Source organism: Amblyraja radiata, chromosome 2 (genome assembly GCF_010909765.2).
Source record: "Amblyraja radiata isolate CabotCenter1 chromosome 2, sAmbRad1.1.pri, whole genome shotgun sequence".
In the NCBI taxonomy this organism is placed as follows: domain Eukaryota; kingdom Metazoa; phylum Chordata; class Chondrichthyes; order Rajiformes; family Rajidae; genus Amblyraja; species Amblyraja radiata.
Window position 1 is genome coordinate 23,942,039 of NC_045957.1, and position 26,804 is coordinate 23,968,842.

The 26,804-nt window shown below is 44.8% G+C and overlaps 1 protein-coding gene across 1 annotated transcript in view; it reads left to right on the forward strand.

Moving 5' to 3' along the window:
- The window catches only part of LOC116987313 (vasoactive intestinal polypeptide receptor-like), a 46,960-nt gene extending 20,442 nt beyond the window's left edge, over positions 1-26,518 (forward strand). Inside the window, exons 5-13 of the mRNA XM_033043240.1 lie at positions 2,051-2,148; positions 4,140-4,263; positions 10,836-10,989; positions 15,959-16,019; positions 16,915-16,981; positions 17,458-17,549; positions 18,393-18,522; positions 20,857-20,898; positions 26,142-26,518. Coding sequence (XP_032899131.1) covers positions 2,051-2,148; positions 4,140-4,263; positions 10,836-10,989; positions 15,959-16,019; positions 16,915-16,981; positions 17,458-17,549; positions 18,393-18,522; positions 20,857-20,898; positions 26,142-26,330 — 957 coding nt within the window. The 3' untranslated portion in view covers positions 26,331-26,518. The remainder of the gene's footprint in view (positions 1-2,050; positions 2,149-4,139; positions 4,264-10,835; positions 10,990-15,958; positions 16,020-16,914; positions 16,982-17,457; positions 17,550-18,392; positions 18,523-20,856; positions 20,899-26,141) is intronic.
- The last annotated feature ends 286 nt before the right edge of the window (positions 26,519-26,804 follow it).

The following is a 26,804-nucleotide window of genomic DNA, read 5'->3' on the forward strand; positions in this document are numbered from 1 at the left end:
GTGGAAAAAGTTGCCCCTCGGATACCTATTCAATCTTCTCCTTTGAAACCTTTCATATCGTCTTAAACCTATGTCCTCTAGTTTTTGATTTCCCCTACAATGGGTAAAAGTCTCTTTGCATTCATCCTATCTATTCCCCTTATGATTTTGATTACAATTGCATCACAAAAAGGGTACCATTATTTTACAAAACAACTGTCCTGATCCAAAACATCACCTGGCCATCCCTCCACGGGAAACCAAAGGGATTTTACTAGCAAAAACGTAAACTCACCCGCCAAGTTTTATCGCATGAACTAAAAGATTTAGTGATATTTGCTTCAGTAGCAGAAAGCTAATGGTTGGGATAGAATTTATTGAAGGTTTATGCCTTTATTTGTACATTAATTAGCCTAGCATTCCTCAGAGGGAGCCTGTCTCCTGTGGGATTTTATTGACATGTAACAGGAGGGAGTTCTGAGGTGAACTATTCCTTCTGCTGTTTGACAGCTGTTGTGGTGAGAGTGGTAATATATCTATCTTTGTTGTTGTTCAAAGGATGTACCCTGGGCAGAATATCTGGACCATTTTAACTCTGGCTGCTAATTGCTGTTGACACATCTTCCAGTTTAACAGCATAAAGGAGAGACGGGTCAGATCACCTATCCATGTTCTCTAGGGATGCTGCTTAACCCGCTGAGTTATTCCAGCACTTTGTCTTTCTTTGGTAAACCAGCACCCTTAGTTCCTTGTTATTGTAAAACGAGTGAAGCTGTCCAGGAACGTGGGCTTAACTGTAGATTAATTTTATTTCCAAAAGTAAACTTTATTCAGGGTAAAATATATATACAAACAAAACCTGTGCAAAAACGCTTCAGACAATCTCCATGTTTATACAGTAGTTTAGTGTCTCAGTAGTGTTCGTATCTATATTTAAATAAACAGTCAAGAGTGTTTTATGGTCATATGTGTTGAAACTGAACAATAATATTATTTCATGTTATGACATTTGGATAGAAAAGATTTAGGGTGACATGGGCCAAACGCAGGCAGGCAGTGTAGATGATGCATCTTAGTTGGCATGGGCAAGTTGGGCTAAAGGGCCAGTTTTCACACTGTATGACCATGAACCGAAGCACAAACAGGTTTGCAAACACAATGTTCACAGTTAATATAATAAACAAACAAACTTGAATATATTTTGAAAAAAATTGAATATATTAAAAAAAAATTAAAAAGTACAAAAACAAAACCACCCTCATAGTCCCCAGTGAAACCAGGGCAGCTCATGGTTGAGTTGGAGTTCGCAGTGTTCAATAGCCTGATGGTCATTGGGGAAAAAGCTGTTCCTGAACCTGGAGGTTAACAAAGCATCTCTCGTTAGAAAGATGTCCCCACTGGACTCTGCGCCTCAATGTCCAGCAACGGTAGCACATTAGACTGTGGTCCTCTACCAAGGAGCCTTGACATTGGCTGCACCAAACTTTAGCAAGTCTCTCAGCATGTACTCCTATTAATTACTCTCCAATAATCATGTTTTTAGAAGAAAACCAGAGTAGGGGAATTGAGAACCAGAGGACATAGGTTTAAGGTGAGGGGGAAAGATGTAATGGAACCTGAGGGGTAACTTTTGTACACTAAGGATGGTAGGTGTATGGAACAAGCTGCCATAGGAGGTAGTTGTGGTAGGTGCTATAACAATATTTAAAAGACATTTGCCCATGTACATGGATAGGAAATATTTAGAGGAATATGGGCTAACATGGGCAGGTGGGACTAGTGTTGATGAGGAATGTTGGTCGGCATGGGAAAGATGGGCCGCAGGGCCTGTTACCATGCTCTATGACTCTTTGGGTTAGTCAAATAACTCTTGACCTATTGAATGCCAAGAGTAAAGCACCAATAATCCAGCATGCTCGGTCATGTTAGGGCAGACCTGAGTCTCTGACGATCTACCACTGCAGCGCCAATAAGTGTCTGTTTCTGTGGGTGTCCGCGTCTGTGTGTCCACGTCTCCGTGTCCGTGTGTCCCTTTTGTTGCTAATGTTTCTCCTCCTGTCCTCTCTCTTAGCAAAACTTCTACGAAGTGACCAGGATTGGCTACACCATAGGATACAGCCTCTCGCTGCTCTCTCTGTCAGTGGCCGTAGTCATCCTTTGCATCTTCAGGTAGGATGTCCACCACTTTGCATGGGGCTCAGTCCCAGCTTCTTGCCCATGTTCTACCAGCAACGAAACAGTCATAAGGTGCGCTGTTGCTCAGGGAGAGCTTCGGGTTGTCCCAAGGCTGTTGGACGATGCTGTTCTACAACTTGGAGCAGTACAGCACAGGAACAGGCCCTTTGGCCCACAATGTCTGTACCGAACACGATCCCTTGTTGAACTGATCTCATCTACTTGAATGTGATCCATTCCCTGCATATCTACGTGCCTATCTAAAAGCCTTTTATACACCCCCATCATATCTGCCTCCACTGTTTTACTTGGCAGTGTGTTCCAGGCGCCCACCACCCTCTGTTTATAAAACAAAACTGCACATCTGTTAAACTCTGCCCCTCACCTTAAGTGGTGAACACTGCCCGGTCTATCACGGGTACTGACTTCCACACCATCAAAGAGATCTATAGGAGGCTCTGCCTCAAAAAGGCTGCCAGCATCATCAAAGATCCACACCACCCTGGCCACGCTCTCATACATCTCATGCCATCAGGGCGAAGGTACAGGAGTCTGAAATGTGGTACCTCCAGGTTCGGGAACCATCAGGCTCTTGGAGACTACAGACACCAACTAAACTTCGAACTACAAACTGTCCGGGTTGCACTATGGACTTGGGGCTTTTGTATTTATTGAATTTCTATTGTTGTTATATATTATCTATTGAATACTGTGTTTACAAACGTGTTACACTGCTACATGTAAAAATGTTATTGTTCCATTTTGGTACATAGGACTATTAAGCATTCCTTAATAGTCCTATGTAGGTGCTGCCTGTCCCGCTGAATTACTCCAGCTTTTTGTGCCTATCTTCGCACTATTAAGCAATCTTGATTTCAGGCACGAGCCACTCCTTGTAAAAATATGCCTCAAATCTCCTTTAAACCTCTCTCTCTCTCTCTCTCTCTCTCTCATAGAATATAGAACAGTACAGCACAGGTTATTCAGCCCACAATGTCCATGTCAAACACAATGCCAAGTTAAACTAATCTCCTCACCCTTCGAGTCGTCCAAATCCAGATCCCTTGGTTCCCTGCATAACCGCGTGCCTATATAAAACCCCCTTTAACCATCACAATCATATAACATCCTACCTCCAACAGGAACGTGTACGTAGGGGGTGGTTTACGGTTTGGGCTGAGAGGCAGGGGCAGGTTAGTGCACATTTCACAAGAAAGGTATGTTTGTGTGGACGTGAATGACAAATCGCAGGAAGACCCAAACTCATGCAGCATTGGTGGAGATTCAGAGTAGTTAGGGGTGGCACAATGGCGCAGCGATGGCGCTGCAGCCTCACAGCGCCATAGATGTGGTTTCCATCCTGGCCTCTGGTGCAGAGTTTGCACATTTTCCCTGGGATCTCCGTGCGTTTCATCTGGGTGCTCCGGTTTCCTCCCACATTCCAAAGACGGGCAAGTTTGTAGATTAATTTACTCTAAATTGTCCTTGGTGTGTAGGGAGTGGATGGAAAAGTGGGATAGCATAGCACCAGTAAGAACGGGTGATCAATGGTCGGCATGGACTCTGCGGACCGAAGGGCCTTCATAATAAGTTAATAAGTGATTGGAGCATAATTAGGTCATTCAGCCCATCAAGCCTACTCCACCATTTAAGCATGGCTAATTGATCTTTCCCTCTCAACCCCATTCTCCTGCCTTCTCTCCATAGCGCCCTTACTAATCAAAAATCTATCTATCTCTGCCTTATAAATATCCAATCACGGCCTCAAGACCTCTGTGGCAATGAATTCTGCAGATTCACCACCATTCCACAGATTAAAGAAATTCCACTTCATCTCCTTCTTAAAAGTACATCCTTTTATTCTAAGCCTGTGGTGTCTGGATCCTAGACTCTCCCACTTGTGGCAACTCTACCGCTGTGTCACTTGATTGCATTATTTAGTTTGCAATGACCAGGTACTAATGGTGCGTTTGCTCTTTCTACAGCAAGTTACACTGCACCAGAAACTACATCCACATGCACCTCTTCATATCGTTTATCCTGAGGGCCATCGCTGTCTTTGTCAAGGACCTGGTTCTCTTTCAGCTGGACCCGTGCTATAAAGCGCCGGTAAGTTATGGACGATAGATGTTGCTACCAAGCAGACAAAATATGCCACCGTTTCAGGTGAAGCAAGAATACCTTTGCTTTGAAACACTTCCAATTTTTAGGTCTGGCATTTCTACCCACTAGAGACCATCTCTGGAGAACATGGACAGGCCATGCTCGGGTCGAGACCCTTCTTCAGAATCAGACTAAACAAAAATAAACTTTAATTTAGCTAGGCACAAAGTGCTGGAGTAACTCAGCAGGTCAGGCAGCATCTCTGGAGAACATGGATAAGTGATGTTTCAGTGTCGGGACCCTTCTTCAGACTTAGTTTAATTGAGAGACAGCGCAGAAACAGCGCAGAAACAGGCCCTTTGGACCACTGAGTCCATGCCGACCATTGATTACCTATTCACACTAGTTCTATGCTAAACCACTTTCTCATCTACTCCCTACACTCTAGAGGCAATTTACGGGGGTCAATTAACCTACAAATCGCACATCCTTGGGATGGGAGAAGAAACCGAAGCACCCAGAGGAAACCCACATGGTCACAGGGAGAATGTGTAATGTGTAAGCTCCACAGACAGCACCCAAGGTCAGGATCGAATGTGGGTCTCTGACACTGAGGCCATGCCATGTTCCTCCAGATCCATGTTTTCCAGAGATGCTGCCTGATGCACTGAGTTACTCCAACACTTTGTCAGAGGTCATACTGCATGGAAATAGGCTCTTTGGCTCAACTTGCCCATGCTGATTAATTTGCCTCATCTACACTCGTCTCACCTGCCCGTGTTTGGCCCATATTCCTCTAAACCGTTCCTATCCATATACCTGTCAAAATGTCTCTTAAATGTTGTTATACTCCCTGCCTCAACTAACCCCTCTAGCAGCTCCATCCATATACCCACCACCCTTTGTAAAAAATGTGCCCCTCAGATCCCTATTAAATCTTTCCCCTCTCACTTTGAACCTATATCATCTGGTTCTTAATTCCCCTACTCTAGGTGAAAGTGTGCAATCGCCCTACCTATTCCCCTCACTATTTTATACACCTCTATAACATCACCGCTCCTGCACTCAAAGGAATGTAGTCCTAGCCTGCCCAGCCTTTCCCTACAGCTCAGGCCCCCAAGTCCTGGCGACATCATCGTAAATCTTCTCTACATTCTTTCCACCTTAACATCTTTTCTATAGCAAGCTGACCAAAACTGAACATCTATATAATAAAAAGTCTAAACTTGACCACTTCCTGTTTGCACTGTATATTGATTTTAGAAAAAACGGGACCACATATGGCTGTGATTTTTGGCCACCTTACTCAGAGTCCCGCTCCAGCTGTCAGGGCCAGAGGATTTTTTCCACTGATGAAAAATAAAAGACTTATTAATGTTTAAAAAATGTTGAGATTCTCTCTCCTGTCAAACATGCCATGAAGACCACGCCCCTTCTGGTGGGAGGGGGAGGGGCCATATAACCCAGAAGTGTGGGCATGGCTCAGTCTCTGCAAGATGGGGGAAGGAGAGGGTCTTGACTCGGTCTGTGCTGGAAATCTACAGAACACTGAAAATACTGACGAGTGCCCTTTATGTGTTTATAAACTGTGCCTTTTGCAACTGTAAAAAACGATGAAAATGTCTAAAATTGATTGTCCACCCTCTCCCTCTTCTCTCTCTCTTGGAATCCTGGAATTGGTGGAGAGGTGGAATATTGTGTTAGGGGACCAGCCCTCCCGTGTAATGCTGGGACCCAACGGGTCCCACTTAGCCCAGTAATACTCTAAATGTGGCCTCGCATATGTCTTGTACAACTGCAATATGACTTCCCAACTTCTGTACTCAATACCCTGACTGCTGAATGTCAAAGTGTCAAAAACTCCCTTGACAATTTTTGTCTTTTACACGCAAAGGGAAATGTGCTTGTGGTCAGCTAATCGTTGCCATGATGTTGATTGAGGGAACATGGCTTTTGATTTATTTCGTGAGGACTAGAATATAAAAATGGGAAAGTAATGCTGAGGCTTTACAGGGCACAGGTCGGATCGCATTTGGAGTATTGTTAGCAGTTATTGTGGCCCCATACCTGAGGGGGGGACGAGGGGAGGTTTATGATAATGATGTCAGGAATCATTGGGTTCATGTATGATTGACAGGTTCTTGTTTGAATAGGTGCCAAAGGTTACAGGGAGAAGGCAGGAGAATGGGGTTGAGAGGGAAAGATAGATCAACCATGCTTGAATGGCAGGGTAGACTCGATGGCCTGAATGGACTTATTCCACTTCTATGACCGATGTACTTGAGGTCAGACACCAAGGGTAGCTGCCCTTGCTCTTCACCATAAGGGTAGGATGTCAAGTGACACCCACTCTTCTCAAAGTGCTGCAATTGCCAGACTAACGCAGTTCACATCTCTGACGCGAGACTTCAACCCACAACCTTCCGACTTGGTCAAGTGGACACCCTGCAAAACCACGTCCAGCTTTGGCATTGACAGCCAAAACCCAATAAAGTGGAAGGTTTCATAAAGGTTTCATCAAAGTGCTGGAGTAACTCGGCAGGTAAGGCAGTATCTCTGGAGATAATGGATAGGTGATGTTTCGAACCAAGGCCCTTCTTCAGACTGGTAGAGTAGGAGGTGTCATTGTATGTGACGAATAAACTTGACTTGACTTGTATAGATTGGACTGATGTCTGACTGTGAGGTTGGTGAGCAATTGGATTATTAGAGTCGCGTTTCTGAGAAGGGGTGCAATGAATGGGTGGCGGCCAACTGATGTACCAAGATGGAAGATTGTGCCTGAAGTCAAGGAGAGGTGATTGCGTTGTTTGGTGGTGGAGAGCAGGGGAAGACAAACTCTATCACCGTCTCTGCCTCTCCCCGCCAACGTTTACTTATTTTTCCAATGTGCGTCATTGAATCCACTCTGAACCTGGTGTGAAGTGACATGTTTGACAAAAGGAAAATCTGCTCCATGAATTTGAATTTTCAGAATTGAAATATTATCCTTAATTTTATTTTTGTGCTTTTGTGAAACATTGTTAGATTCTTAACCCTGTCTGGGTCTATTATTTTAGGCGGCGCAGCGGTAGAGTTGTGCCTGACAGCTCTAGAGCCCCAGATTTTATCCTGACCTCTGGTGCCGTCAGTACGGAGTTTGTATGTTCTCCCTGTGGCTGCGTGGATTCCCTCCGGGTGCTCCGGGTTCCTCCCACAATTTGCAGATTTGAAGGTTAATTGGCTCATGTAAACTGTCCCTACATTGGAGCATAGTGCTAGTTGTACGGGTGATCACTGGTCGGTGCAGACTCGGTGGGCCGAAGGGCCTGATTCAAACGCTGCATCTCTAAACTAAACAGGATATTCAGTCAACTAGATAGGGAATGATGAGCTAGCCAAATGGATTTAGATTTGAAAAAAATCAAACTTACTCCCTTGACCTACACCCACAACATATCTGCTTTTCTCTCCTTATTCTGGAAATACAAAGCAAAAACCTTCTGTCGATTGAGCATGCGACCTGTTTTTTTTTCTTTTTCCTCTGATGCATGGACTTTGTGTACAATTAAGTTTTCCAGCAGTAAGTCTTTAGACTTAACGGTACCTTCTTTGGCACAAAACAATTTCTACACCTGTCAAAGTCATACAGCACAGAAACAGGCCCTTCGGATAAACTTGCCTATGCTGACCAAGATATCTCATCCGCACGAGTCCCAATTGCCGCCTTTCAGCCCATATCTCACAAACCCTGTGTTGTGCACAAATAATTACCAGTAGTAAAAAGAAGAGACCGGGTCCAAGAATTATCTTTGTTTTTGCACAGAATAGGCATGTTGCAAATCCCCGTGAACTCTATTATCCATTTGCATTGTGAAAAGTACTGTCAGTAGTTTGAACAAAATTGTATCCTCCAATGCAACTTGTCCACCATGCTCTCATACCAAACGGCACCAGAAACGTGGCGACTATTATGTATGGTCTCCGAATAATCTATGATTCTTACACGCTTGTATTTGAGTATGACTGTGCCGATGTAAAGTAAGATTTTTACTGAAACCTGCAAAAAATAAATTTCACTGTACATAGGTACATAAAACCTACAACAAGAACAGGCCCTTCAGCCATATGTTTGTGCCAAACAAGATGCCAAGACCGAGAAACAAAGAACTGCAGATGCTATTTTAGTTTAGAGATATACAGCAGGAAACTGGCCTCGGCCCACTGTCCGCACCGACCAGCGATCATCCGTTCGCACTAGTTCTATGTTATCACACGTTCTCATCCACTCCCTAAACAATTAACCTACCAACCTGCACCACTTTGGGATGTGGGAAGAAATGGCAGCACCCGAAAGAAACCCACACGGTCACCGGGAGAATTTGCAAACTCCATAAACGGACAGCACCCGAAGTCGGGATTGAACCCGGGTCTCTTGTGCCATGAGGCCGTGGCTCTATGCCAATGTGGCGTTAGTGCAGGGAACTGTGGATTTATTGAGCTATGGCTTTACTGAGAGGCAAGCTGAGAAGCGGGGACAAAAGCCCTAACTCCTACACCTATTTGGTATTGAATGCAGCATCTTTGGAAAGAGAAACAATTGATCTTTTCACCAGAGGGAGAGTCAGGTGCAAGAGGACACGGTTACTGACTAAGGGACTAATCATTTATAACAGAGGCGGTTTGACATTTTTCATAGGGTTGTGAAGCTCTGACGTTCTCTACCGCTGAGGGTGGTAGTGAATGGATATTAGATATCATTAAGGTGGAGACAAATATTTGAAAGATTGAGGGCAATGGAGATCTGGCGCAGAGGAGGAATTGAGGCCAGCATAGATTAGCGGTGATCATATCAAATGGTGGGGTAGGAGCGCTTGCAGCACCGAACACCTGTGTTCAATCCCGACTACAGGTGCTGTCTGTACGGGGTTTGCACGTTCTCCACGTGACCATGTGGGTTTTCTCCGAGATCTTCGGTTTCCTCACACACTCCAAAGATGTACAGGTTAATTAGTTAATTGACTGGTACAAGTGTGTAAATTATCCTGATTGTGTGTAGGATAGTGTTAATGTGGGAGGATCGATGGTCGGTGTGGACTCGGTGGGCCGAAGGGCCTGTTTCCACGCTGTATCAATAAACTAAACCTAAACTATGCAAGAGCCGAGTAGCGTACTCCTGCTCCCATTGTCTGATGAATGGGCTGGAAGAGAACTATCTCCACCGCTGCTTCTTGCTGCTTAATATTCGTAAACATTGGGCAATGGTTATAAAATTATTTGCCAGCAGCCCGATAGTTTGATCTGTATTAAACTATTTTTTGATCTTCTGGCGCTTACTATAATCCTACCGGCATCAAAGGAATCCCAGCCTTGACAGTTTATCCACGTCACAACATTCCCTCGACATGATCACAACAGATCGCCCATCTATGCTCCTTGTTTTTATTATTTAACCCTCGAGAGGAAGTTGTTTCTTTTAAGTGTAGAGATACAGCACGGAAACAGGCCCTTTGGCCCACCGAGTTAATGCCGCCCAGAGATCCCCACACACTAGCACTATCCTACACATGGAGACCATTTACAATCTTTACCAAAGCCAATCAAACTACAAACCTATACATCTTTGGAGTGTGGAAGGAAACCGGAGCACCTGGAGAAAGCCCAGGCAGCCACAGGGAGAATGTACAAACACCGTACAGACAGCGCCAGTAGTCAGTATTGAACCGGGTCTCTGGCGTGGGAAAGCAGCAACTCTACCGCTGTGCCACCATGCCGTCCAGTAATGTGATGGCGTTATTGGTGAACACCAACATGACATCTCGGTCAGCATGGATGTGTTGGGCCGAAGGGCCTGCTTCCGCGCTGTGTGGCTCTATCACCCAGTCAATATATCCCACTTCAATCTGTTCCATTCTGTGCTGTAGAAAGTATTTTAATGGGATGCATGACAGCGTGGTTTGGGGGCAGCTCCATCCAAGACTGCAAGACATTGCAGAGTTGTGGACTTGCGTAAACCAGACTATCACGCAAACTAACCTCTCTTCCATTGAAGGGTCCCCGTCTAAAGAAGGGTCCCGACCCGAAATGTCACCCATCCTTTTTCTCCAGAGATGCTGCCCGAGTTACTCCAGCACTTTGTGTCCATCTCCCTTCCATCGACTGCATCTACACGCTGCCTCAGCAAGGCCACCAGCATAACCAAGGATCAGTCACACACCAGCCATGCCCTCTTCTCCCCTCCCCCATCAGGCAAGAGGTACAGAAGTGTGAAAATGCACACCTCCAGATTCAGGGACAGTTTCTTCCCAGTTGTTATCTGGTAACTGAACTGTCCTATCACCAACTAGAGTGGCCCTGACCTCCCACCTACCTCATTGGAGACCTTTGCATTATCTTTAGTCAAATTTTCTTGCACTAGATATTATTCTCTTTATCCTGTATCTGTACATTGTGGACAGCTTGATCGCAATTATGTATAGTCTTTCCGCTGACAGGATACCAAGCAACAAAAGCATTTCACTGTAGCTTGGTACACGTGACAATAATAAACTAAACAAAACTATGTACTAAATCTAAGGTTGTCCTGTCTTTGCTCCCAGGCCGGTTGTAAAGCAGCAGTGGTCTTCTTTCAATACTGCATCATGGCAAACTTCTTCTGGCTCCTGGTGGAGGGTCTCTACTTGCACACCCTGCTGGTTATCTCCTTCTTCTCCGAGAAAAGATACTTCTGGTGGTACATCCCTATCGGCTGGGGTAGGTATGGATGATCGCAGGTCCGTACAGCAGCCTTTTGTCTCATAGTTGTTTTGTAGCTCAGTATTCAGTATTTACTTTAATGTCATTTTCACTGAGTACTGACATACACAGATGAAACGAAAAAATTGTTTCTCAATCAGTTCCCATCAGTGCAGTTAATAAAAACAGAATAAATACATATAGCTTTAAAAATGAAAATTACCACATGTAAAATAGGCCTAAAAATGAAATTAAAAACAGACATTCCGACCGAACAGTGGCTTTGCTTTGACAGGTGCCTTAGCTGTCAAAGTATGGGCGAGGTTAGATGGTGTATGATATATGGGGAGGGGACACAGTCCGTTAACCAGTTTTATTGCCTGTGGGAAGAAGCTGTGTCGCATCCTGCTGGTTTTGCAGCTGATGCTCCTGTACCTCTTCCCAGATGGCAGAATAACCATATAACCATATAACAATTACAGCACGGAAACAGGCCATCTCGACCCTTCTAGTCCGTGCCGAACACGTATTCTCCCCTAGTCCCATATACCTGCGCTCAGGCCATAACCCTCCATTCCTTTCCCGTCCATATAACTATCCAATTTATTTTTAAATGATAAAAACGAACCTGCCTCCACCACCTTCACTGGAAGCTCATTCCACACAGCCACCACTCTCTGAGTAAAGAAGTTCCCCCTCATGTTACCCCTAAACTTCTGTCCCTTAATTCTCAAGTCATGTCCCCTTGTTTGAATCTTCCCTACTCTCAGTGGGAAAAGCTTATCCACGTCAACTCTGCCTATCCCTCTCATCATTTTAAAGACCTCTATCAAGTCCCCCCTTAACCTTCTGCGTTCCAAAGAATAAAGCCCTAATTTGTTCAACCTCTCTCTGTAACTTAGTTGCTGAAACCCAGGCAACATTCTAGTAAATCTCCTCTGTACTCTCTCTATTTTGTTGACATCCTTCCTATAATTAGGCGACCAAAATTGTACCCCATACTCCAGAATTGGCCTCACCAATGCCTTGTACAATTTTAACATTACATCCCAACTTCTATACTCAATTCTCTGATTTATAAAGGCCAGCACACCAAAAGCTTTCTTTACCACCCTATCTACATGAGATTCCACTTTCAGGGAACTGTGCACAGCTATTCCCAGATCCCTCTGTTCACCTGCATTCTTCAATTCCCTACCATTTACCATGTACGTCGTATTTTGATTTGTCCTGCCAAGATGTAGCACCTCACACTTATCAGCATTAAACTCCATCTGCCATCTTTCAGTCCACTCTTCCAACTGGCATAAATCTCTCTGTAGACTTTGAAAATCTACTTCATTATCCACAACCCCACCTATCTTAGTATCATCTGCATACTTACTAATCCAATTTACCACACCATCATCCAGATCATTGATGTACATGACAAACAACAGTGGACCCAACACAGATCCCTGTGGCACCCCACTAGTCACTGGCCTCCAACCTGACAAACAACCATCCACCATTACTCTCTGGCATCTCCCATTCAGCCACTGTTGAATCCATCTTGCTACTCCACCATTAATACCCAACCATTGAACCTTCTTAACCAACCTTCCATGAGGAACCTTGTCAAAGGCCTTACTGAAGTCCATATATACAACATCCACTGCTTTACCCTCATCAATTTCCCGAGTAACCTCTTCAAAAAATTTAAGAAGATTAGTCAAACATGACCTTCCAGGCACAAATCCATGTTGACTGTTCCTAATCAGACCCTGTTTATCCAGATGCTTATATATATTATCTCTAAGTATCCTTTCCATTAATTTGCCCACCACTGACGTCAAACTAACAGGTCTATAATTGCTAGGTTTACTCTTAGACCCCTTTTTAAACAATGGAACAACATGCGCAGTATGCCAATCCTCCGGCACTATTCCCGTTTCTAATGACATTTGAAATATTTCTGTCATAGCCCCTGCTATTTCTACACTAACTTCCCTCAATGTCCTAGGGAATATCCTGTCCGGACCTGGAGATTTATCCACTTTTATATTTCTCAAAAGTGTCAGTACTTCCTCTTCTTTGAATCTCATAGTTTCCATAGCTACTCTACTTGTTTCCCTTACCTCACATAATTCAATATCCTTCTCCTTGGTGAATACCGAAGAAAAGAAATTGTTCAATATCTCCCCCATCTCTTTTGGCTCTGCAGATAGCTGCCCACTCTGTTTCTCCAATGGACCAATTTTATCCCTCGTTATCCTTTTGCTATTAATATAGCTGTAGAAACCCTTTGGGTTTACTTTCACCTTACTTGCCAAAGCAACCTCATATCACCTTACTTGCCAAAGCAACCTCACAATACCATTAGTTTCAATCTTCTTTTAGCTTTTCTAATTTCTTTCTTAAGATTCTTTTTACATTCTTTATACTCCTCAAGCACCTCATTTACTCCATGCTGCCTATAATTATTGTAGATCTCCCTCTTTTTCCGAACCAAGTGTCCAATTTCCCTTGAAAACCATGGCTCTTTCCGATTTTTACTATTTCCTTTCAACTGAACAAGGACATAAAGATTCTGTACTCTTAAAATTTCACCTTTAAATGTACTCCATTTCTCTTCCACATCTTTCCCATAAAACAAAATGTCCCAATTTACTCCTTTTAAATCCTTTCGCATCTCCTCAAAGTTAGCCTTTCTCCAATCAAAAATCTCAACCCTAGGTCCAGTTCTGACCCTGTCCATAATTATATTGAAACTAATGGTATTGTGATCACTGGTCCCGAACTGTTCCCCAACGCATACCTCTGCCACCTGACCCGTCTCATTTCCTAACAGGAGGTCCAGCACCGCCCCTTCTCTAGTAGGTACTTCTATGTATTGCTGCAAAAAACTATCCTGCACACATTTTACAAACTCCAACCCATCCAGCCCATTTACAGAATGTGTTTCCCAGTCTAGGTGTGGAAAGTTGAAATCTCCCACAATCACTACCTTGTGCTTACTACTAATATCTGCAATCTCCTTACATATTTGCTCTTCCAATTCTCGCTCCCCATTTGGCGGGCTATAATACACCCCTATAAGTGTTGCTACCCCTTTCCCATTTCTCAGTTCCACCCAAATAGCCTCCCTAGACGAGCCCTCTAATCCATCCTGCCAAAGCACTGCTGTAATATCTTCCCTGATAAGTAATGCAACACCTCCACCTCTTGCCCCTCCAATTCTATCACACCTGAAGCAACGAAATCCTGGAATATTTAGTTTCCAATCACAGCCCTCCTGCAACCATGTTTCACTGATCGCCACAACATCATACTTCCAGGTGTCAATCCAGGCTCTCAGTTCATCCACCTTTCTTACAATGCTCCTAGCATTAAAATATACACATTTAAGAAACCCACCCTCTCTTATTCTCTGTCTTTTTCTTCTCTCCCCTACATTTTGGGTCAGAGTGCTACCATTCTCTGCCTCCTGCCTCACACACCGACTGCTAGCTTTCCCAATTTGAGTCTCTCCCCCCAACCATACTAGTTTAAAGTCTCCCCAGTAGCCTTTGCAAATCTCCCCGCCAGGATATTGGTCCCCCTCGAGTTCAAGTGCAACCCGTCCTTAGAGAATAGAGAAGATGTGATGTGATGGATGATAGGGGTCCTTGATAATGGAGATGGCTCTGTAGGATACTGAATAGGAATGGCACAACAAGAGAAAAATCCAGCATTTGGAATGCTTTCCTTCATTGCTAGGTGCGCTGAATATAAGAGTGAGGATGTCATGATGCGGCTCTATAGGACTCTATGAGAGCAGCACGGTGGTGCAGCAGTAAAGTTGCTGCCTTACAGCGCCAGAGATGCCAGTTCGATCCTGACACAGGGTGGTGTCTGAACGGAGTTTGTACGTTCTCCCTGTGACCGTATGGGTTTCCTCTGGGATCTTCGGTTTCATCCCACATCTCAACGATGTGCAGCTTCATAGGTTAATTGGCCTCTGTAAAATGTCCCTTCTGTGTAGCATAGTGTATGAGCGATTGCTGGTTGGCGTAGACTCGGTGGGTCGAAGGACCTGCTTCCACGCTGTATCTCTAAACTAAATAACGGGAGCAGAAAAAGTAGATAGGGTGGTAAAGACGGCGTATGGTGTGCTCGCCTTTATTGCTAGGGGAATGGAGTATAAGAATGAGAAAGTCGTGTTGCAGCTCTGTAGTACTTTGATTAGGGCTGCATTTGGAGTATTGTGTGCAGTTCTGGGAGTCACTTCACAAGAAGGATGTGGAGGCTTTGGAGAGGGTGCAGAGGAGATTTACTAGAATGGTAGGTACACAAAAATGCTGGAGAAACTCAGCGGGTGCAGCAGCATCTATGGAGCGAAGGAAACAGGCAACGTTTCGGGCCGAAACATCGCCTATTTCCTTCGCTCCATAGATGCTGCTGCACCCGCTGAGTTTCTCCAGCATTTTTGTGTACCTTCGATTTTCCAGCATCTGCAGTTCCTTCTTGAACGCTTTACTAGAATGGTGCCTGGATTAGAAGGTTTCAGCTGCTGGAAGAAATACAAACTTGGACTGGTTTCTCTGGAACGTCTGAGGTTGAGAGGAAACTTGATAGATGTATATAAAATAAAGATAGTGTAGACAGTCAGAGCATTTTTCACAGGTGGAAATGAGGGAGGAGAGTGAACAGTGGGTGAAAGGGAGGGTTATTGGGGTTGTGGCAGCGTGGGGAAGAATTGTTGTGTAGAGGTTATCTAAAGTTGGTGAATTCACTGTTCATAGTGTTGGGTTGTAAGCTGGCCGTATATTATGCCCTCTCTCTCGCACCCATGCATTCACCTGGTATTTGTTGTGTAGACCATGTGCGCGCACCCTGCAGCCACTGTGTGATGGGGTGGGCTCGTGGGGGGAATGAACCATTAGGGTGGAGGATGGGTATGATGGGCAACATGACTGCTCTGTCCTGCCTGACATCTAAAGTGATCTCATCTGTGTTTTTTTGACAGGGACACCACTGCCGTTTATTATCATCTGGGTCATCACGAAAGTCCATTTTGATGATTTTGCGTAAGTGCGAGGAGTTATGGGACGATGGAGGTTGCTGAGTTTCTGTGGCAACGGGGAGGGAGGGCTGATGGGTCTAAGTGGGGTGGGGGTGGAGGGGTTGCGTAAAAGGACACAAAGTGCTGGAGTAACTCAGCAGGTCAGGCAGCATCTGTGGAGAACATAGATGGGTGATGTTTCGGGTTGGGACCTTCCTCTCTTCCAGTTTTCTCCCCTCCCTTCCCCCACCACAGTCGGTCTGAAGAAGAGTCCCGACCTGAGACGTCACCTATCCAGGAAGGGGTTGGGAGAGGGGGGCAGATGTTGGGCCTGTAATTAGTTTTAGTTCAGTTTAGAGAGTGCGGAAACAGGCCCTTCAGCCCACCGAATCCACGCCGACCAGCGATCCCTGCACACTAACACTACCCTACACACTGGGGACAATTTACAATGTTACCAACCCAATTAACCTACAAATCTGTGCGTCTTTGGAATGTGGGAGGAAACCGGAGCACCCGGAGAAAACCCACACAGGTAACGGGGAGATCGTGCAAACTCCATACAGACAGCCCCTGTAGTCAGGATTGAACCTGGGTCTCTGGCGCTGTAAGGCAGCAACTCTACCACTGCCCCTCAGGATCCCATTAAATCTATCCTCCCTCATCTTAAACCCATGTCCTCTGGTCCTCAATTCCCCTACTGTGGGTAAAATGCTCTGGGAATTTACCCCCTATCCCCTTCATGTTTTTTTACACCTCTATATGATCACCCCTTTTTGTTCCCTTTCCCACATTCTCAACAACTTTACACCCCCACCCGTATAACATCACTTATGTATAACCTTCCTCAGATGCTGCCGGACCTGCAGTGTTCCTCCAGCGCTTTGTGTTCTAACATTGACTTGTTCTTGTCCTTGCAGATGTTGGCAGATCATTGACTCTCCTTTCTGGTGGATTATTCGGACCCCGATCCTCATCGCCATCTTGGTAAGGAAGCAGTTGTTGTTTTCACTTTTTCCTGAACGTTCAGAGTCCCAGGTGGAGCTGCTGCCAACTCTATGCCATTTGCAGGGTGGCACGGTGGCACAGCAGTAGAGTTGCTGCCTCACTGCGCCAGGGAATCTGGTTCAATCATGACTGCGGGTTCTATCTGATTCCATGTACTCCCTGTAACCGCGTGGGTTTTCTTTGGGTGCTCCGGTTTTCGCCCACAGTCCAGAGATGTAGGTTAATTGGCTTCTGTAAATTGTAAATTGTTTCTATTGTGTAGGACTGTGCTAGTGAACTGGGATCGCTGCTCAGCGCGGACTAAGTGGGCCAAAGGGCCCGTTTCCACGCTGTGTCTCCAAAGTCTAAACGGAGTGAGCAGCGAGCTTATAGGAGTAAAGGATATTAGCTCAGTTAAAGTAAGAGTGTCTTCCTCCTCCCATCTCTCCAGCACTAACATGGCTTTCCCTCTGCAGGTGAACTTTGTTCTCTTCACGTGCATTATCCGAATATTGATACAGAAGCTGCACTCCCCTGACGTGGGACTGAATCAATCCAACCAGCACTTGTGAGTCTTCCACTCAATATCCCATTGCTCAGACTAGCAGGGAGACCAGATCAGTTAGACCGGGCTTCGCACTTTGAGCGAGGCGGCACGGTGGCGCTGCGGTGGAGTTGCCTTACAGCGCCAGAGCTCCGGGTTAGATCCTGACTACAGGTGCTGTCTGTACGGAGTTTCTGTGTTCTCCCGTGACCGCGTGGGTTTTCTCCAGGTGCTCCGGTTTCCTCCTACACTCCATACATGTGCAGGTTTGCAGGTTAATTGGCTTCTTTAGATTGTAAATTGCCCCTAGTGCGTAGGATAGAACTAATGTACAGGATGATTGCTGGTCGGCCAGTTTCCATGCAGTGTCTTAACAAAGCACATGGCTCCACATTTGTTTTTTTGAGTGCCGAAGAGCTTAATTTGTTTTTGCAAAAAAGAAAACAATCTGACAATTAAAAGGTACAGGAGAGAAAGTGGAGGAGATTCACCTGAGGTGGGATGTTTCGGTCATAAGGGGGGGTTTATTTCAGTATTGGTATTGATATACAGGGCTGGTACAGTTGTGCAGCGATAGTTGCTGTCTTACAGCGCTGTGGGTGCTGCCTATGTGGAGTTTGTACGTTCTCCCTATGACCGTGTGGGTCTTCTCCGAGTGCTCCAGTGTACTTGTAAATTGTAAAATGTCCCTAGTGTGTAGACAGTGCTAATGTACGGGGTGATCGCTGTTTGGCATGGACTCGGTGGGCCCATGGACCTGTTTTATGTTCTCTAGTCTCTTTATTCTGGCACGGACCAGTGACTCGAGTGGGAGCTGACGAGAGTGGCTGTCTTAATGTGTGACTTTTCTTTACCTGCTTGGAACAGGAGGCTGGCAAAGTCGACCCTTCTGCTGATCCCACTGTTCGGAATCAATTACATTGCATTCGCTTTCTTCCCCGATCAATTAAACCCAAAATTGAAGATTGTCTTTGATCTTGTTCTCGGATCCTTTCAGGTAAGATCCATGCCGTCACTACATCCTGGTTGTGCAAAACTCTGGCCCCCTTCCTCCTGGCCCTAACTCCCCCTTCATCTACACCACGCTGCCACGGCAAGGCCACCAGCATAATCAAGGACCAGTCACTCACTCTTCTCCCCTCTCTCATCAGGCAAGTGGTACAGAAGTGTGAAAATGCACACCTCCTGATTCGGGGATAGGCTCCTCCCAGCTGATATCGGGCAACAGAACCATCCTATTTCTAAATTCTAAGACAATTTTCTAAATGGGGAGAGAATTCAGAAATCTGAGATGCAAAGGGACTTGGGAGTGCTGGTGCAGGATTCCCAAAAAGTTAATTTACAAGTCAAATTGGTCGTGAGCAATGCAAATGCAATGCCAGCATTTATTTCAAGAGGGCTAGAATATAAAAGCAGGGCGTAATGCTGAGGATTTATAAGGTGCTGGCCAGACCACATTCACTAAACTTACTATATAGTGAAGGGTCTGGATAGAGTGGATGTGAAGATGTCTCCATTACCAGGACCAGAGGCCAGCCTCAGAATAAAAGGACATGCTTTTAGGAAGGAGAGGAGGAGGAATGTCTTCATTCGGAGGGTGGTGAATCTGTGGAATTCATTTCCACAGACGGCTGTGGAGTCTGTCAATGGATATTTTTAAGACGGAGATTGATAGATTCTTGATTAGTACGCCGTGTCATGGGTTGTGGGGAGAATACATTGGATGATGTAGACTTGATGGGCCAAATTGCCTAAATCTGCTCCTATCACATGATCCTCTCACCAACTAGAGAGTGGTCCTGACCTCCCATCTATCTTATTGGAGACCTTCGAACTATCTTTAATTGGACTTTACTGGACTTTATCTTGCACTAAACGTTGTGTCCTTCATCCTGTATCTGTATACTGTGAACGGTTTAATTGTAATCATGTATTGTCTTTCGGCTGACTGATGGCACACAACAAAAAGGCTTTGCACTATACCTCGGTACACCTGATAATAATAGAAACAGAAACATAGAAAATAGGTGCAGGAGTAGGCCATTCGACCCTTCGAGCCAGCACCGCCATTCAATATGATCATGGTTGATCATCCTAAATCAACTGCAACACCAGCAGACCATCAGTACCATGCTGGTTCCACAAAATAGCAATCCTATTGACCAAATCTCCCCTCCATTTATTTCACAGGTTCAGGAACAGTTTTTTCACAACAGCCGTCAGGTTATTGAATACTACAACACCAACTAAGCTCCAAACTATGAACTAGGGACAGGCTATTATTTTGCACCAATAATGCTTTTTTTAAGTTTAGTCATACAACATGGAACAGGCCCTTCAACCCAACTTGCCCATGCTGACATGCATGCCCCATCTATGCTAGTCTCACCTGTCTGTGTTTGGCCCAAACCTATGCTGTCCATGTACCTGTCCAAATATGATTTATATGCTGTTGTAGTATCTGCCTCGGGTACCTCATTCTATATACCCCTTCACTGTCTGTGTGGAAAACATTGCCCCTCGGGTTCCTTTTAAATCCTTCCCCCCTCACCTCTGATTCTCGATTTCCCGTACTCTGGGTAAAAGACTCTGCATTTACCCAATCGATTCTTCTCATGATTTATTTATTTATTTATTTATTTTTAATATTATCTATTGAATACTGTGTTTACAGACCTGTTGTGCTGCTGCAAGTATGGCAGCACAGTGATGCAGTGCTGCTGCTCAAGTGCCAGAGAACCGGGTTCGTTGCTGTGCAGAGACTGCATATTCTCCCTGTCACTACTTGGGTTTGCTCCCAAATCCCAAAGGCGTGAGGGTTTGGAGGTTACTTGGCTTCTGTGAATTGCCCCTAGTGTGTAGGATGCGAAAATGGGCCCATTTCCACGCAGTGTCTTTAGTTTAGTTTGGAGATACAGCGTGGAAACCTTAAGTGAAGGAAGGGGGGGGGAGCAAGGAGTGGAGGGGAAGGGAGCAATTGTATAAGTTACCTAAAATTAGAGAACTCAACTTTCATACCGCTGAGTTATAAGCCAGGGTCGATTGCCTTGCATATAAACTCTCTGCCGGGAAATCCTGCTTTTTCTCCTGATATAAGGTTCATGGATAAAGAGGATTTTAGATAACTCTCAATAGAATGCACTGATGATACTTAAAATGAAAATATGCTCAGCATTGAACAGTTAACTCACATTAAAGCAGACTTTACTTCAAGGTGTACATGTGAAGCGATTAAAGGGAAAGCCACCTTTTGAATGGCAGCTTGTATTTTATTCAAACAGTGATGCATTGACCTTCTAATCCACATTAGAATTGATATTCTTGTCCACAGGGATTCATTGTGGCCATACTGTACTGTTTCCTGAATGGAGAGGTAAGAGAGGCGAGATGAGAAATCTGTGTTGCATATGTTAAATCTGTACCTACGTGCTCATGTTCATAAGTTCTAGGAGAAGAAATAGGCCATTGAGTCAGACCCAAAGGACCCGCTGAGTTACGCCAACTTTCTGTGTCCATCCTTGTATCCACATGTACATACGCACAAAAGCTACAACGTTTTATTTCTAAACATCACAGTTATTTGTGTGGCACGGTGGCGCAGCGGTAGAGTAGTTGCCTTACAGCAACAGAGACTCAAGTTCAATCCTGGCTACAAATGCTTGTCTGTACGGAGTTTGTACGTTCTCCCCGTGACCTGCGTGGGGTTTTTCCGAGAACGTGGTGTCCTCCCACACTCCAAACACGTATAGGTTTGTAGGTTAATTGGCTTGGTGTAAATGTGAAAATTGTCCCTAGTGTAGGATAGTGTTAATGTGCGGAGATTGCTAGTCAGTGTCGACTCTGTGGGCCGAAGGGCCTGTTTCCGCGCTGTATCTCTAAAGTAAACTTATGTCACTGTCATCCATTTTTGCATTTTATTTTTCTATTTCAACATTCATAGATGTAAAGATGTTATATTGCAGTTTAATTCTCCTAACTATGGTAGTGCTTTACAATAACCTTTGCATTGACCCCACCCTGGCCATATGAAGCACAGAAATGTCTGTGCTCCTGTCAATTCTCTGCAAGCCAATGGCATCGTTTTCAATGTAAATAGATTTTCGTGAAATGTTATCAGGCAAGGACAGATTGGCAGATAATTAGATTTAGTCCAATTGCATTTTCATTATATCTTCTACACTTCACGCTGCCTCAAGATAGCAGCTAACATAATCAGACTTATCCCATCCCTGTCATTCCTTCTTCCCCCTGCTCCCGTCCAGCAGAAGATACAGAAGCTTAAAGGTGCACTTCTCAGGAACAGCATCTTCTCTGTTAAGAGGGTTCTGAATGGTCTTTCCATAAGCTTGGGCACTGTCTAATTCGCCTCTTTCCCATTGCAGTGAATCATTCAGTACCCCCTTTGCCTTTGGAACTGTTGCACTACAATATTCTGCACTCGTATCTTTCACTTAGCTCTACCCATTATACTTCAGTTTGGCTTGATTGTATTTATGTATAGTATTATCTGATTTAGTCAGAGTCATACAACAAGCCCAATTTGCCCTCGCTGACCAAGTTGCCCTATCTACACTGGTCCCACCTGCCCTCGTGTGCCCATATCCCTCTAATCCTTTCCTATTCATGTTCCTGTCCAAATGTATTTTAAATGTTGTGATAGTACTTGCCTCAACTACCTCCTCGAGCAGCATGTTCCATTTAATCACCACACTTTGTGTGGAAAAAGTTGCCCCTCGGGTTCCTATTAAATTTTTGCCCCTCACCTTGAACCTATGTCTTCTGCTTCATGATTCCCATACCCTGGGTAAAGGACTCTGTGCATTTATTCGATCTATTCCCCTAATGATCTTGCACACCTCTATAAGATCACCACATCCTCCTGTGGTTCATGGAATAGAGCCCTAGCCTGCACAACCTCTCCCTATAGCTCAGGCTCTCGAGTCCTATCAACATTCCCCTAAATCTTTTCTACATATATTCCATTTTAATAACATCTTTCCTATAACAGGGTGACCAAAATTGAACACAGTACTCCAAATGTGGCTTCACTGATGCCTTGTACAACTGTAACATAACCTCCCAACTTCTATATTCAGAATTCTGACTGACGAAGACCCTCTAGACCTCCCAATCTACCTATGACGCAACTTTCAAGGAATATATATATATATGAATTCTGCTCCTATGACCTATGGTCGTATGGCATCATGTTTAAACCCAAACGTCCTGTTCCTGTGCTGTTCTATGTTCTACATGGATAACATGACCGCCCTATTTACCTGCAAAGCCACTTTCGGGGATAATGCTCTGAATCGGCATAGTCCATTGGAGCAATGGTCAGAAAAGACTACAATCAGAATTGTTTAGTCTAGTTCATTATTGTCACGTGAACTGAGGTACAGTAAAAGTTTTTGTCTTCATGCCATCCAGTCAAAGAAAAGACTGTACATGAATGTATTAGAGACGGGTTCCTAGAACAGTATGTCACCGAACCGACAAGGGGGGAGGCAATCTTGGATCTGGTCCTGTGTAATGAAGCAGGATTAATTAAAAATGTCATAGTTAGGGACTCGTTGGGAACAAGTGACCACAATATGGTCGAATTCCATATTCAAATAGAAGGGGAGCAGGTTGAAACTCAGGCTAGGGTGCTTAGTCTAAATAAGGGGGATTATGAAGGTATGAGGACTGAGCTGATCAAAGTTGACTGGGATAGCAGACTCAAGAATAAGACGGTACATGAGCAGTGGTGTACGTTTAAGGGTATACTGTATAACCTTCAAGAAAAATTTATTCCTATGAAGAAAAAAAGGGGTAAGGGTAAGAACAGTCAGCCATGGCTCAGTAAAACTATAAAGGATAGTATTCGGCTGAAGGCAAGGGCATATAAGGTAGCCAGAGATAGTGGGAGGGTAGAGGATTGGGAAGCATTTAAAGGTCAGCAAAAAATAACTAAGAGATTAATTAAGACGGGGAAAATAGACTATGAAAGGAATTTAGCGAACAACATAAAAACTAATAGTAAGAGTTTTTATAGCTATATAAAAAGAAAAAGGGTGGCTAAGGTGAACGTTGGTCCATTGGAGGGTGAGACTGGAGAGTTGTTGGTGGGGAACATGGAAATGGCAAAGGCATTAAACGAGTATTTTGTATCAGTCTTCACCATAGAAGACACAAAAAATATTCCAACGCTGGATAAACAGGGGGCGGTAGGAATGGAGGAGCTAAATACTATTAAGATCACCAAGGAGGTGGTATTAGGGAAATTAATGAGACTGAAGGAGGATAAATCCCCTGGGCCTGATGGATTACATCCAAGGGTCTTGAGGGAGATAGCGGTGGGGATTGTGGATGCATTGGTGATAATTTTCCAAAACTCCCTGGAGGCAGGAACGGTCCCAGTGGATTGGAAAATGGCCAATGTAACACCTATATTTAAAAAAGGAAGTAAACAGAAGGCGGGTAACTATAGACCGGTTAGTCTAACATCGGTGGTGGGTAAAATGTTAGAGACAATTATTAAAGAAACACTAACGGGGCACTTGGATAAACATGACTTCATCGGACAGAACCAGCATGGTTTTGTGAAGGGGAAGTCCTGTTTAACGAATCTGCTCGAATTCTTTGAGGAAGTAACAACCCGGGTGGATAAAGGGGAACCGGTGGATGTGGTATACTTGGACTTCCAAAAGGCTTTTGACAAGGTGCCACATAAGAGACTATTGCTAAAAATAAAAAATTATGGGATTGGGGGTAATATATTAGCATGGGTAGAGGATTGGCTAACAAATAGGAAGCAGAGAGTGGGGATAAATGGTTCATACTCGGGATGGCAACCGGTAACTAGCGGGGTTCCGCAAGGGTCGGTGCTGGGACCCCAGTTGTTCACAATTTATATAAATGATTTGGAGGAGGGAACCAAGTGTAATATATCAAAATTTGCGGACGATACAAAAATGGGAGGAAAAGTAGGGGATGAGGAGGATAGGAAGAGTCTGCAAAAGGATATAGATAAGCTAGGTGAGTGGGCAACAACTTGGCAGATGAAATTTAATACTAATAAATGTGAAGTCATTCACTTTGGGAAAAAAAATGATAGGGCAAGTTATTTTCTAAATGAGGAGGAGCTGCGTTGTAATGCAACGCAAAGGGATCTAGGGGTATTAGTACATGAATCACTAAAAGTTAGTATGCAGGTGCAGCAAGCAATCAGGAAGGCCAATGGAGTTTTGGCCTTTATTGCTAGGGGGATTGAGTATAAAAACACGGAGGTCTTGCTGCAGCTGTACACAGTATTAGTGAGACCACATTTGGAATACTGTGTACAGTTCTGGGGTCCATACTTAAGAAAGGATGTACTAGCCCTGGAGGCAGTGCAGCGAAGGTTTACAAGATTAATTCCTGCAATGAGGGGATTGACATATGAGGAAAGGTTAAGTAGGCTGGAACTCTACTCTTTGGAGTTTAGAAGAATGAGAGGCGATCTCATTGAAACATATAAGATCGTGAGGGGCCTTGATCGGGTGGATGCATCGAGGATGTTCCCAATGATCGGGGAAACTAGAACTAGGGGACATAGTTGCAGAATAAGGGGGGGCTCTTTTAAAACTGAGATGAGGAAGAACTTCTTCACCCAGAGGGTGGTTCAATTTATGGAATTCACTGCCCCAGGGAGCAGTGGAAGCAGAAACTTTAAATATATTTAAGACTAAAATAGATGGTTTTTTAGCTGCCAAGGGGATAAGGGGCTACGGGGAGAGGGCAGGGATATGGACCTAGGTATGGTTAGTATAGTAAGACCTGAGTGATCTCCTGGACAAGTGTCGATCGCCTGGATTGGGGTCGGAGAGGAATTTCCCGGATTTTTTTCCCGAATTGGACCTGGGTTTTTATCCGGTTTTTTGCCTCCCCCAGGAGATCGCGAGGTTCTTGGGGTGGAGAGGGGTGATAGCGGTATAAAGGGGAGGGTAGTGTCTTGTGTTCTGTGTCTTGTGTCTACTGTTTGTGGGTAAGTGTGTCTGTTTAGTGTTCAGCCATGAGCGAATGGCGGTGCGGGCTCGATGGACCTGGTGGTCTACTCTCGCACCTACTTTCTATGTTTCTATGTTTCTACATGAATACAATCTTGCCATCCACAGTGCACGGGTAAAGGATACAACATTACAACATTGAAGTCCAATTAACGATCGTTCAAAGGTCTTCAATGAGGTAGATGAGAGGTCAGGACCACACTCTAGCTGATGAGAGGACCATTCAGTTATCTGATAACAACTGGGAAGAAACTGTCCCTGAATCTGGAGATGTAGGATTTTGTACATCTTGTCTGATGGGAGAGGGGAGAAGAGGGAGTAGTTGGGGTGAGACTGATCCTTGATTATGCTGGTGGCCTTGCCAAAGCTGTGTGAAGGGTAGATGGAGTTAATGGAAGGGAGGTCGGTTTGGGTGATGGTCTGAGCTAAGACCACAACTCTGCGATTTCTTGCTGTCTTGGGTGGAACCGTTCCTGAACCATGCTGTGATGCATCTCGATAAGATGCTTTCTACGGCGCATCGGTAGAAGTTGCTAATGGTTGTGGACGTGCCGAATTGTTGATTTATTGTGGTGTGTGTGTGCAGGTACAGTCGGAGCTGAAGAGGAAGTGGAGACGCTGGCACATCAAGAGGGTGGTGGGAGGAGATATGAAATATCACCAGCCTTCGGTTGGCAGCAATGGCACCAACTGCACCACCCAGATCTCCATGTTGACCAAGTGCAGCCCCAAGATCACAGACTCCAACATTCAGACCGAGTCCTCCATCTCCTAGGTCCAGGCTGACCCAGGCTTCAGCTCAACTCTAACCCCTGGGAAGCAACTCAAAGATGCACAGATATTTGCTAGGGCAAAGTTAGAGTGGCACAGTGGCGCATCTGGTAGAACGACTGCCTCACAGAACCAAAGAGCGGGGCTTGATCCTGACCTCGGGTGTAGTCTGTGCATGTGAAGTTTGCACTTTCTCCCTGTGACCACGTGGGTTTCCTCCGGGTGCTCCGATTTCCTCCCACATCCCAAAGACGTGCGGGTTTGTAGGTTAATTGCTTTCTGTAAATTGTCCCCTGGTGTGTAGAGAGTGGATGAGAAAGTGGAATAATATAGCACAGTGTGAATGGGTGATCGATGGTTGGCGTAGACTTGTTGGGCTGAAGGCCCTGTTTCCATGCTGTATCTCTACGACTAATATAACAAGCTGAGACCGGCCAAAAAAAAAAAGGCAGCTTTTGGCCTTTAGCTTCTGTAGTTG